The sequence below is a fragment of the Canis lupus genome, chromosome 23 (assembly GCF_011100685.1).
Source record: "Canis lupus familiaris isolate Mischka breed German Shepherd chromosome 23, alternate assembly UU_Cfam_GSD_1.0, whole genome shotgun sequence".
In the NCBI taxonomy this organism is placed as follows: domain Eukaryota; kingdom Metazoa; phylum Chordata; class Mammalia; order Carnivora; family Canidae; genus Canis; species Canis lupus.
Window position 1 is genome coordinate 7,113,968 of NC_049244.1, and position 13,757 is coordinate 7,127,724.

The 13,757-nt window shown below is 41.5% G+C and overlaps 2 protein-coding genes across 6 annotated transcripts in view; one reads left to right on the forward strand and one right to left on the reverse strand.

The window, feature by feature from the left end:
- Positions 1 to 4,640: 4,640 nt before the first annotated feature.
- Positions 4,641 to 13,028, reverse strand: EPM2AIP1 (EPM2A interacting protein 1). Its single transcript, XM_038570402.1, has 2 exons — positions 9,770 to 13,028; positions 4,641 to 6,468 (listed from the first exon to the last, which is right to left on the reverse strand). The coding sequence occupies exon 1, from the start codon at positions 12,356 to 12,358 to the stop codon at positions 10,532 to 10,534; it is 1,827 nt and encodes a 608-aa protein (XP_038426330.1). The 5' UTR covers positions 12,359 to 13,028; the 3' UTR covers positions 4,641 to 6,468; positions 9,770 to 10,531.
- Positions 12,761 to 13,757, forward strand: part of MLH1 (mutL homolog 1) — a 49,038-nt gene continuing 48,041 nt past the window's right edge. For 2 of the 5 annotated variants that reach the window (XM_038570372.1, XM_038570374.1), the window contains exon 1: positions 12,785 to 12,933. Coding sequence is in view for 1 of the 5 variants with exons in the window: in XM_038570370.1 (XP_038426298.1) it covers positions 12,818 to 12,933 (116 nt within the window). In the remaining 4 variants the exon portion in view is untranslated. Of the gene's footprint in view, positions 12,934 to 13,051; positions 13,201 to 13,757 lie in introns of those variants that run through there. The other 3 variants (XM_038570370.1, XM_038570371.1, XM_038570373.1) reach the window with 3 other exon arrangements.

Sequence of the window (13,757 nt, forward strand, 5' to 3'; positions counted from 1 at the left end):
TATTAAGGGAAAGTTCTACTTTACAGAAGAATTCAGCTCACAAGTGTAGAAGAATTGATAGAGTTAGAAAGACAACTGTATTGTAAATCCTAATGAAAGAATGGATCCAGGAGACAGTGACCAGTGGATCAAAGCCATCAGCTAAGAGACTGAGAGGGAAGCTAACGAGGCAGGATGGGACTGCAACCCCCAACCCCTGATCAATCCTAGCATTACTAGAAATTAGCAGACCAGAGTCTGTGATCCTGTTGTGAGGCAGCAGAAAACTCACAGTACCATATTTCCAGCATTCTAGCCACAACAGTCCATCCTGAATTAAATCAAGCCTTTTGCATGAACTTCAAGACTAAATAAAATATAGGGGATAGAAGAACAAATTAAATACAACAAGGGAGAAAACAGATCAATCTAGCATGTAAGACAGTCCGAACAACAGCAGACCTGGCTTCTTCAACAAAACATTGGCATGAGGAAATATGGAGCTGGCACAGGCTCCTCTGGATCAAAGGAGATTTAAAAGAAGCAACAACCAAATACAGTGTGGACTTTGCTTGGATCCTGAGTTGAAGAAACTATCTGTAAAAAGTCCATTTTGAGAACAATTGGGGGAAATTGAACGTGGACTAGATGTTAGTTTTTGTTAAAAAGAAGAAAATTCACTACAATGATAGCATCATAATTATATATGAAAATGTTCTTGGTTTTTAAGATTTTATTTATTTAGGGATGCCTGGGTGGCTCAGTGGCTTAGCGCCTGCCTTCAGCCCAGGGCATGATCCTGGTGTCCCGGGATTGAGTCCCACATCCGGCTCCCTGCATGGAGCCTGCTTCTCCCTCTGTGTCTCTGCCTCTCTCTGTGTTTCTCATGAATAAATAATTAAATATTTAACAAAAAAAGATGTTATTTATGTATTTATTTGAGAAAGAGAGCACGAGCATGAGCTGGGGGAATAGCAGAGGGAGAAGGAGACTCCCTGCTGAGCAGGGAGCCAGATGCGGGGCTGATCCCAGAGTCCTGGGGTCATGACCTGAGCTGAAGGCAGATGCTTAACCAACTGAACCACCTAGGTGCCCCATGTTGTTGGTTTTTAGAGATGAAATAAGAACCTCAGTGCTAACTGAGGCTATTTCAGTGGCATGGTACATCATCCACATCAGTCAAATAAGAATTTGAGTCAATAAAAGGCATAATAGAGGTCTTAAAATTTTATTTTGTATTGGTAATAGGTTTGATGTACAATTGGTAATAGGTTAGCTATTAAAGTGTGAAATATTCAACTCAAGGATATGGAAAAAATAATTGAAGGGGAAAAGAGTAAGAAAATAGGAAGAATGGATTAAAGAAAATAAAAGCAGAAATCAATGAATTAGAAAATAGAATTATTTTATAGAATACTTAATAGAATAGCACTCATATAACACAAGGGCAAATTCATTGAAAAGGACAAGAAAATAAAAATCTGTAATGAGGCTAATTAAGAAAAGGAGAAAGCCCAAATATTAGGAATGAGACAAGAAATATAGCCAGAAGTATAGAGGAGATAAAATCAAAATATTATGAACAACACAATAGATTTAAAACTCTTGTTAGTGAAAAAATTCCCAAGAAAATCCCCCCAAAAAGAAATTAATTCAATATGCAAGAGATGTAAGAAATAGAAAAATTATCAAAAAAAATCTACCTAAATGGCTATTTACGCAAAGGATATGAACATAATGATTCAAAGGGGTACCTGCACCCCAATGTTTATAGCAGCAATGTCCACATTAGTCAAACTATGGAAAGAGCCCAGAAGTCCACTGATAGATGAATGGATGAATGGATAAAGAAGGTGATTATATATATATATATATAAAAAATATCATATCATATCACAGAATATTACTCAGCCATCAAAAAGTATGAAATCTTGCCATTTGCAACTACGCGGATTGAACTAGAGGGTATTATGCTAAGCAAAATAAGTCAATAAGAGACAAATACCATTTGATTTCACGGATACAAGGAACTTAAGAAACAAAACAGATAAACATAGGTGAAGGGGAGGAAAAATAAAATGAAAATAGAGAGGAAGGCAAACCATAAGAGATACTGAACTCTAGGAAACAAACTGAGGGTTGCTGGAGGGGAGGTAGGTGGAGGGTTGGAGTTAACTGGGTGATGGGCACTAAGAAGGGCACTTGACGTAATGATCACTGGGTGTTATATGCAACTGATGAATCACTAAATTCTACCCCTGAAATTTGAATTCAAATAAAGATTAGAAAAAAAAAAAAAAAAAACTACCTAACTGGCACCAGTCTCATTCTTTTCAGATTTTTTCAAAACCTCTAGAAACAGGTATATGTACGCTACATAAACCGTTTGAGAATACACATCAAGGTATGAAAATGTTATTAATTTTATATTGTATAGTTAATGTAATCTCAAAGAATTATAGATTCTCAGAGGATTTCTGTGTAAGCACTAAGATGATACTCTGACTGTCTCAGCCATTGCTAGCCAATGCCAAAAAGCAAGACTGTGAGGACTCTGGGGTTCTCCACTTGGCAAACAGGTAATTCCTTGAAAGGAATGGAGGCAAGGAACCAATCTGGCAATGATAGAATGGCAGAGTGGGAAAAGCACTGAAACAGGAAATAGGTTTCACCTGCAGGACTCAGAATAACCTTAGCCACCTCTCTGGGACTCATTTTCTCCACCTGTAGAGGAGTTGGAGTAAATGATCTTCCTATGGACTCTTAAGTATTCAGTTCTATAAATTCTCATTCAGAAGGGTCAATGAGAACGCTGGTAACAGGAGGCAATAAACTCATTGGAATGACTTTAAATATCAGTGGTTCCTAACCACTGAGAGATGTGATGGGCAACTTTTGGTGCCTGCCCAGCCTAAATCCTCCTAGAGGCTCCCTCTTCCATCTACCTCAACTACAGGACTGGTCCAATTGCTGCATGTTATAGATCCCTTTAGAGAAAAACATCCCTCCAATCACAACAACCATATTCCATTAAAAAGATTTATACACACACACACACACACACACACACACATACATGTACATGCAGTGGAAGTAGATGTGCGAGGAGGGCACAGACAAGACCCATGAAGGTAGGAAATTTATTTGGCTTAGGAGTCTTGAGTCTCTTGTGCCCAGACCAGTGCCTGGCTTTCACTAAGTGATTGTCCAATGACCCTTGAATTCCCTGCTTGGTTTCCATGGAATACTCATGTATTTCTCTAATCATTCTTGTTTCCCATTAAGCTAGTACAAGTTGGTTTCTTACAACCAGAAAACCCCACCAAATATATTAGGGGCCCTTCCCTTCGTAGTCATTACTCACTTCACTTCAGGTATACACAAACATCTGGCCTCAGGAACACATCACCAGACTGCATTGTCACAAGTCCTGCCCAAGAATGTGGAATTGGTGTATTAGGAGGCTGGGTCAATGGTCAGTGGCGCTGGAGTGTGGTGGTGAGAGGCAGGGAGATGCACAAAGACTGGCTGGCAAAATTGATTAAAAAGTTCAGAGAAGGAAATCGACAATAGTGGCTTTGTGAGAACTTGATATTCTTTCAATAAAGTCCTTTTTCCCCACCTCCACTTAAATTGTAGTATATTTCCCTTCCCATTAGTCAAAACCAAACGGCAAACTTTGTGAGATGATGAAACATTCATTATTTTGATGGTGGTTTCATGCATATGTCTAAATCACGTTTTATACTTTGAACTGTGCAGCTTATTGTACTTCAATTATATATCAATAAAGTAAAAAATGTGGAAAGAGCTTATGTCTAAATCTTTGTTATTTTACAATACTCAACAACGTGTCAATAATGGTACAATGTTTAAGGAGGCCCTTTGTCATGAGGTGCTATTTTGGAACACGCTTAATATTAGCACTTCTTTATTTATTCCAATGCTTCTCACCCCTACCCCCAGCCCCCTCCTATCCCTCAAGGAAGTCAACATGTAATAAGAAATAGTAAGTTGTGAGAGTAGTCAAGTTGGTGAACTCTAATTCACGATCAGCAGAACTAAAATGCAAGACCTTACACATTTTTTTAATTTATCAGGGAGATCTTACATTTTAATCTTATTCTCTAAACCCCTCCCAGGGATTGCAATTTACTTTACACTTTTATAATTGTAAATTATTTTACCCTAATTAATCATAGGGCAAATTTGGCTTATTCCTTACAGAAGTAGTAACTGATTTAACACAAACCAGTGTCATGGCTTGTTAAAATTATCTATGTACATAACAAACACTTTAGGGACAGGGTCAATAATTTATCTTGATTTTCCAAATCACAGTGTCCAGTAAGAGTGACTAAGGATAGGGAAAGGGACTGAAGGCTACAACGGAAGACAGAGGAGAAAGAAAAAAGGGTTACTTTGGGGTGCAGATCATTCAGGATTTTGTAGACCACAATAAAGACATTGGATTTTATTCTAATTATAATACTAAGCCATTGGAAGATTTTGAGCAGAGGATTGGCGTGGTCTGATTTATATTTTACAACAGGGATCACTCTGGTTGCTGTATGAATAATTACAGGATAGTGTGGGAGTTGGGTATATACCAGAGTATAACAAGAGAAGTGTGTGCACATATTCACTGAAAGACAGATACGAAAATGTTTATAGCAACTTTATTCATAATAATCACAAACTGGAAACAATCAAAATTTTCATCAACAGTAGAATGGATTTATAAATTGCAGTACAGTCCTACAATGGAATACTGCACAGAAGTAAAAAATGCTGCTGCTACATGCAACATGGATGAGTCACATAGTATTGAACAAAAGACACAAGAGCACATATAATTATTACATTTACATGAAGCTTTGAAAAGACAAAAGCAAACTATGGTGATAAAGGTCAGAATAGAGTTTCTGTGTGCAAGAGGGACATGAGGGCATCTGCTGGGGTGCTAGAAATGTTTGGTGTCTTGATCTGGGTGATGGGTTCAAGGGTGTATATAAAAATCCACTGAAGCATACATTTAATATTTACACTTTAGTGAATATACCTCAATAAAAAAATATTTTTAAAGAAATTATATAAATGGAGAGATATAACCATGTGTTAATCTAGTGCTGTCTTCCAAATATTTCTGGTTTTCTTCTGAGGCACATGGAAGGATTACACTCTTCCTTGAACTTTGGTGTGACCATGGGATTTGTTTTGGTCAGTGAAAGTGCTTTAAGAGCCTATAAGGGATTTGCTGTATTGTTTTCATTTCCCAAAATGAGCAGCCACATCCTACATGCTATCTGCTTGGTTAACCTGAGTCCCAGAATGAGGACAACTTAGAGCAGGGATCGGTGAGCATTTTCTGTGGGGTCACATAGTAAATATTTTAGACTCTGTGAGGCATGCATTCTTTGTCACAGCTATTTCAATTCTGCCATCATAGAACAAAAGCAGCCATAGCCATAAATAAGTGGGAAAGGCTGTCTTCCAATAAAACTTTATTTACAGACACAGGCAACAGGATGGAAATTGTCTGTGGACTGCAGTTTGGTGACCCTTGACCTCGAGCAAAGTCCCTAGCCAAGTTGTAAGAGAAAAGTTATGGAGATTTTGTGGTTGTTATTCTACAACAACTTTGTCCATCTTGATACAGAAATTGGCACCACTTAAATAAAAAACTTAAACATACCACACATTGGCTTAGTTGGTAGGCATTCAGGAAACTGTTACCAGAGGATGGAAGAAATAACTTATGGGGCAAATCATGTTATGGAGTGTGAAACTGTCTCCTGGGAAAGCCTGGAAGGCACAGAATCTATCCTTTACTAACGGGGCGGGAAGGAAAACAAAATGTTTTATGGTTGCTATTGGCTGCATTTGACAAAATGTATAGAAAAGAGATGACCTCAGAATTCATCAATTTGCAAGCAGAAATGAAAGGGGGCAGAGTTCACAAATTTGAGTACTTACTAGATAGGATGAGGCCACTTCTCAATTATGAAAAGATTAAAGAGAAATTCTTTAATTCAAAGAATTAAAGAAACCCACTGAAATTCAGTTTTGCAGCAAAGATCACTGGATGACTATCACACCTACTGTTAAGATTTCTGGATGAGCTAATGTGCCTCAGACTCAAAGTCCAACTAAGTGTAACACTGGTTAATCCCTTAAATTGGACAAAATGGCTCAAGGAGAAAAAAGACTATGGGTATAGTTCTTCCACAACACCCCAAAAGCCCCAGTTACCCAGATATTAAGTTCAGAGGCACGTGAACAAGAAAGCAAAGAAATACAGCAAATCTAAGACATACACTTTGACTACATGTTACTTTTGGGTCATCATCCTTGGAGAATTGATGAGGACATTCTATAGGCAAGAAAGCAAGAGAACTGGGTATCTAGGGACACCAGGAAGACAGAGTCATTCCTCTAATACTTTATCAAATTTACTTACTTTTAAATCCCAGAAGAGCCAGAAATCATCTGTAAAGGAAAGTAGCAAGTAAATAGTATGCCATTTTCTTCTAGGATTGATACTTTACAAAAGGAAAATGAATATTTTAAACAGCATTATCTTTTTCTAATGCTGAGTGTAACTTTTTAATTACTGAAGTATTTATTGTTTTAGTTCACTAAATAGCTGTCCACCTTTTTCATCTACATTCCTTTGGAACTCTACCTTTGAAAATTAGAGAAAAAGAAAAAGAAACGAAACTAAGACTTCTTAACATTCCATAGAGTTATGTAAGTATACCTGGGTTTGAATCCTGGCTTTACTACTTACATTTACTAGGGCAAATTGCAATCTAAGATTGTTTCCTCAACAACACTCACATAATAAATAATTGAGCCACATGCCAAGCACTGAGCTAAATTCTGGGAATACAATTCTCTAGTCACAAAGAACTTAGTTTCATTTCCTAATTCGTAATACGTGAATAATAATGACCCAACAAACAAACTAAGGCAGGAAGACCTCAGTGAAGGTCAAATGAGACTGTGAAAGAGCTTCAAAGATCAGAAAACACTACACGCATATTTATTCATCCAAGCTTTTATTGGAATGCCAGACATTGTGCTAAGCACTACAGACAGAACAGCTAGCAAGGCACGGTCCCTGCCCTCGGAAAGCTTACAGTCTAACAGTGATCAATAAAGACGTAGCAACAAAATGTGCCAAGTGTGAGGCTGGGAAAAGAAAAGGGTATTTAGAGAGAGTGCGCAGTGGGAGCACCTGGTCTAGAGGGCATCAGTGAAGACTTCCTAGAGGAGGTGGTATTTAAACTGAGACCTCAAAGATGAACAGAAATTGTATCTTACCCTATGCAGTGGTGAAAGCAGTGGAGAGATATGACCAGGTAGGTCTTTTGGAACAATCTGGCTACAGCGTTAAAAAGGATCAAAACCAGAGAAAAAGAGACTAACATGGATGCTGTTGCTATAATTTAGGTAGCCTGATGGCCTGAATTGGCATGGTAGCACTGGAGAAGTGAGAAAAACCTTAGACAGTAGACTTAACACAAAGGTTTTTGTGAGCAGATGTGATGAAGAGTCATGGATAGATCAGTTTTTGGCTTGGGCTAGGGCAACTGGTAGCAGTAGTGCCATCCACTGAAAGAGGGAACAGAAGAGGAGCAGGTTGGGGGCAAGATCAATGGCATGCTGTGGTGTCCATGAGACAGCAGAGTGATTTGAGTTAGCAATTAGATAGATATGTGAATTAGGAAAGGCCTAGAAAGCAGATATGAATTTGGGGGTCATTTGCTTATAGATGGTAACTGACCACGGACAGAGATGAGAGCAGCTAAGATGATGTAGAAAGTAGCTCTGAAGCAAAATTTTAAAATCACAAGAACACAAACATGTAAGGGAAAGAAGTGCTTACGAAGCTGACTGAGAAAGCATACCTGCAGATAGTAGCTACCCCTGAAGCCAACATATACAAGTACTTCAAGGAAAAGTAGTCAGTGGTGTCAAAGAGGGTAAGAACGCTGACAAGGATCTAGCTGGGTAGAGTAGTTTGAGCGGCACTGACAGACTGGGAATACAGACAAAGCTTTTCAGAAAACTAGTAGGAGTGGGAGATATAGGGACAAAAGTTTTTTTTTTTTTTTTAAATAATACTTATTTTAACTATATTCACTGATACAACAGGACCAGTAACAACTATTTTGTAAAAACAAAACAAAATTTAAAAGACTGCCATGCAGTTACAGAATTACTTAATACAGAAAACAGTAATATACACACATTTTTTTTTTTTTTTTTTTACAAACAAGACTAGTTTATAGCAAATTCTCTATTATTTAGGGTCAATTTTAAATCCTTAGCTTGTATCTCCACCCCAACTCAGTGACTACATGATGCAAACTAGTTTTATTACCTTAAGCAAAATATATAGTGGAACTTCACAAAATGTACAAGACTTCAATATTTTAGGAACTAGAGTAGGAAAGCAGAAGCAGGTCCTCCAAACACTTTCAGTAAAGCAAATGCCATTAAAGAGAATGCTCCAAACTACTGGCAAATTACCGGTAGATTGGGGTGTGGGTGGGGGTGTGGGTAGAGGGGGTTGGTTGGTTTTTCACTGTTTTCCCAGATATTTAAGCTTACTGCCTGTTAACCAAAAATATCAACTTGACCATTCTCGATTACTAGCTTGTTAAATAATTGCTTTTCTGCTCTAATTACGTTTAACAGAATAGAGCGCTTTAGTCTGGTTCAATATAAAACTGACTTATAAATGCTACTCTGAGCTACCAGAATCTATCACAGCCTTTACCTCACCTTATCAGCCAAACCTGGAATGCTGGAATTAGTTTCCCCTACAAGTAGTGTCAGCTTGCCTGACCTGCCTTTCTCATCCTGCTTCTACTGGTAATTTGCCCTGTCCCTCAAATTAAAATAATCTACAACGGGGAATCTACTGGCACTTTGGGAAGCAGAATTCTCCATTGTGCCTGGCTGTCCTATGTACTGCAGGGGCGCTGGGTGGGGTAGGGTGGGGGGTCCTTCATGCTTAAATGCCAGCAAAATCCCCCCAGATCAGTCTGACAACAACAAAAAAAAACCCCTCCATTTTCCAACAACCTCCGGAAACAGGACTTACTGCTTCTGGTTGAGAACCACTGACACAATCTTGGTTCCTGAGCTCTATGACATCTATTTTGATTACTCAGGCAATTCCTTCTAAATTGTTGGTTGCATCCTGGTTCCATGAATTTGCTGGATCAGTGACCACAGAATAGCGTGTTACAATAGTGAAGACAGGACTTCAGCACAAGTTTGCAAATTGTACTTGAAAGGACCTCTAAGTTGGGTCCTGCTTTTAACTCATTTTACATATTTAGCTTACCGTAAGATTTCCTTTTTATGGTTAACAGAAGTTTGAAAATTACTGTTTTAGCATAAAGCAGATGTCTCACTAGAAATATGGATTTGCTACAACCTGTTAATAAAACTGCTTGAGAGTCAAATATTTCTACCTGTGCACTACCTTAAATACAAAATGTGTGGGGCAGTTTTAAGTTCTATAATAAATCCACTTCCAGCAGCTAACACAATCTGACGTCATATCACTTTAAAATAAAGAGTTTCCTTTAAACAGGATTTCTTTATAAAGCAGTAACACCCATGCATAAAGCTAAAATATCTCACACCTCCTGATCCTGGAGAGCAATAATCTTAATAATCTTATTGTCATCCTTTTTTGATAGGGCCAAACTTGTCTGGAGTAGAATAAAGAATTACTACTAATGGGCAACCATTAAGATTCTATACTTACCGTAGTCCTTTAATAGGCAAGCTGATAAAACAGCACCCAAGTGTGAAAAATTCAGGGGAGACCCCCAATAACTGGATAGTCTGATTTCCAAAATGCAGGAAGCCTCCTAAACCAGCAATTTAAAAATAATTCTTACTCCTCTAACTAAAATTTTGTATGATTATTTTCTTCTACTGGTAATATTATCGATAGGGCAGGAGGGGGCGGGGGTGAGAGGAATCTGTATTTACTTCAGACTCAGAAAAATGTTTAAAAAAAATAGTCTCAAACATTTTGATAATTAGACAAAATACCTCCACTGTATGTACGTTCTTCCTTTTCAGAAACTTCTGAACTTGCTATGTGAGTTTCTGCAAACTGGCTCAAACATATATTTAAGGAGTTGATTACTTCAGACCATATGCATCAGAATTTTAACACTTTGTTAAAATAAGAGCTAAAATTTCTTCAAAACATACTTCTAATTCAACTCACATCAATAATGAACTTCTTTAAAAACAATTATATCACAAAAGCAAAAGACAATGACTTTGTCATTAAATTAAATTTTTAAAAAAGGTGTTTGCATGTCTCAGTCCCATGCTGCCTCTTGAGATGAAAAAAAAAAAAAAAACATGTCAGAAGAATCTGAATCGTGATCAAGTTGGATGAATAAACTTGGTGCCTTGCCACAATCCAAATTAGTTAACTCGAATAATCAGACAAATGTTTGCTCTTAGAATAAGAATCTCTTTGAGTGTCTCAGTGTTGTACTACCAAGGCTTATGGATTGGATTCATTTCTTCCTCTCACAAGGTCATCCCAATGCGGCTCTATTTCAGTTGTGGCAATCCTAAACAGGGCGTGGAGATGCTCGTCTGTCAATGGCTGGCTCAAAGTGTGTTGGTTTCGAGTCAAATACGAAAAAGCCTTTTCGCAGATTTCATTACTATCAAACAAGGATGCCACCTTACAGGCAACCCCTTTGATAATAGGGTAAGATTCAGCAGACAATCCAGCATAGAACTGCCCCAAGTCTTTGACTCTGTATTCATTCCAAAGGTTAGTATTCGCCTGAAGTTTTGTTAGCTCCACCCTTACCGAAATAGGTGCATATTCAGGTTTAAAGTTAAAAGGATTTGCAAACAGTTCTAAGTCCTTTTTAATGAATCTGAGGTCCTTGAAATGTCTCTCAAATTCTTTCTGTAGACGACAGATCACCACTTGATACCTATCAGGATCAAATATTTTTTGATCTTCTTTAAGATGCTGTTTAAGCTCATCAACAACTTCTCTGAAGGCTGCAAAGTGTGTTAGATTTTTTTCCTCAATATGTCTCTGCAGTAAATTCAGCTTCACTTCAAAGGTACAGATATGGTCAAAGGCAGCAGCAGCAAAGACCTTACTGACTCTCAGTAGCTCACTGAGCTCTCGAAGGTGGTCCATAATATCCACCAAGAAGCCGAAGTCACAAAGCCACTGCTTGTCTGTGAAATGGACTGTCGTTGCCCCTATTGACACCAAGAATGCTTCTATCTCTTTCCGCAGGGAAAATATTAGTTTTAGAGTTTTCCCCCTTCTAAGCCAATTGTTCAGGCATCGTCCATTAACCCTTTCGCCATGCTCCGATTCAGATTCAGTCAGTAAAGCCTGAAATTCGGGGCGCCTAACACCTCTGGTCTTAATCAAAACTATCCATTCTGAGATAGTATTTATGATCTGATTTACGTCTACATCGTAGGAGCTCAGCAGTTCCAAGTGCAGGAATCCTGAATAATGGATAACATTCCAACAGTTGGGGCTTACAGCCTTCTCCCTCATGTACGACACCAGTCCCGAGTTCTCACCGATCATCCTCAGAGTGTGGGTCGTGGTCAGTCCAACCATTCGCTGCAAGCTAAGCCCTGCGGTCTGCAGGGCCTCAAGGATGGCCGCCATGAGGGCACCAACGCTGAAGTGGCGAGTCAGGTTGATGATGGTCAGAAGCTCCTCTTGCACCTCCAAGTCCTGGCCCACGCCGCGGACAAAGACCAGCAGGTAGTTCTCGTAGGCCACAAAGGCCTGGTCGTCCAAGGCAAGGGAATAGGCCTTGAAGTCCTTGGCTCTGTCGAAGAGCTGGCTGCGTAGGTTCTTGTTAATGTTCAGGACCCTCTGCCGCGTGACCTCCGGAGATAAGTCCACACCATCCAGGACGCCTACGTGATCGGGCAGGACATCCCTCAGCATCACTTCCATGCACTGGTACACGAAGTCCCCTTCGCCCCAGCCGCGACCCTTCAAGGCCAGGAGGCGGGCGAGCCCGAGGCCTGCGCGGGCAGCCCTCTCCTCGGGGGTGAGCGGGGCGACCACCGGCAAGTCGCCCTGCCGCAGACGCTCCACCAGCGCCGCGCGCTCGCCCTCCGCCACATACCGCTCGTAGTAGTCGTGCTCGGCCTCGTAGTGGCGCCGGACGTCGCGCTCGCGGGTGGCCACGACCAGGCGGCGGCAGACCAGGCACAGGGCCCCCTCCCCCTCCGGGGGCTCCACCACCAAGTAGCGCTGGGTCCACTCGGCTCGGAAAACGCGAGATTCGTCGACTTCCATCTTGCTCCTCTTGGGCGTCATCCACATTTTACTGCAGGCCACGAGAATAGGGCCGACCTCCGAGAGGCCGCAAGGAGAGGGGAGGAGCGGGCGCGGGCGCGGGCGCGGGAGCAGGCGCCTCCTCCGCTCTGCGCCAAATCACCCCAGCAGGGGGACACCAACCTCCGTCTGCGGCCCCCGCCTTCCTATTGGCTGCAGATTTCGTCTGCCTTAGCCCAGGAGCGAGCCAATGGGGAGAGCCGACAGAGCGCAGGCGCACACGCTTGTAGCCGGCGGCCCGAAGCCGTGCGCTAGGACTGGACACTTGACTGGCAGGCGGCTGCCCAATCAAGAGCTCCCGTGCTCCGCAGCGACTGCCGAGGGGAGGTGGGACAAGACCGCGTAAACAAAGTGGGTGGAAAGACGTGAGCACGAAACCCTGAGGTGATTGGTTGAAGTCACTTCCGGTGAGCGTCTCGACGGGACTTGGGCTCCTCTGGCGCCAAAATGTCGCTCGTAGCGGGGGTTATTCGGCGGTTGGACGAGACAGTGGTGAACCGCATCGCGGCAGGGGAAGTTATCCAGCGGCCGGCTAATGCCATCAAGGAGATGATTGAGAACTGGTACGGAGGGAGTGGAGCCGGGCTTCCTGGTCAGCTACGACTTAACAGGCCCCTCTTCAGGATGGAGTGCGGACACGCCTCCCTGCCCCGGGCGGAGGCGCCTACGGGCATGCGCACGGCGCCAGTTGCCGCGGGATCCTGCCTCCTGGCTTCCCGCGTAACGCGAGTTCCTGGGCGCTCTCGCGAGAGGGCTGTGGGCCCCGCCGGTGGGGGCTACCTAGTACTGTTGTAATGGCGCCGTCAGTTACCGGAGCTGCCTTTAAACTTGTATGTGCGGAAGGGGCGAAATTTTAAATGCATACACATTTTCGTTGGGGGGGGGGGTCTCTTCATGCTTCGGAGGGTACCGTGTTATGCATATTAACGTTCCTTGTTTATTCCAAAAATAATCCGTTCAATTCATTTTCTTTTTATTCCAAGTAAATTGTCGAGGATTTAGGACAGGCCAACGGACTAAGGATTTAATTTGTGATTTTCCCTATTGCCAAATTAGTGACCCAACTTAGTGTTTTCCTCCCTTTCCTTTCTTCGTGTTTTTTGGGGGTTGGGGGGGCACATCGAAGATTCCTGATTTTAGGGAGTTTCCCGTGGATTCTTAAGTTTAGCCGTGTCACTGGAAGGAAGAGGTTAAGAACCTGGAGAGAAAGGCGGGTGTCAACCATAAACTTCAAAAAAGACGTGCTCATGATGTACCTAAGCGTCACCTTCGTGCTGAAATCAATTGATGCTAATAAAATAAATAACGGTGAAAGAACAAAATGGCCCACGAAGACTGGTGGGTGCGTAGGGAGGTCTGTTGTGAAAACATAAACCAGCGCTCGGGG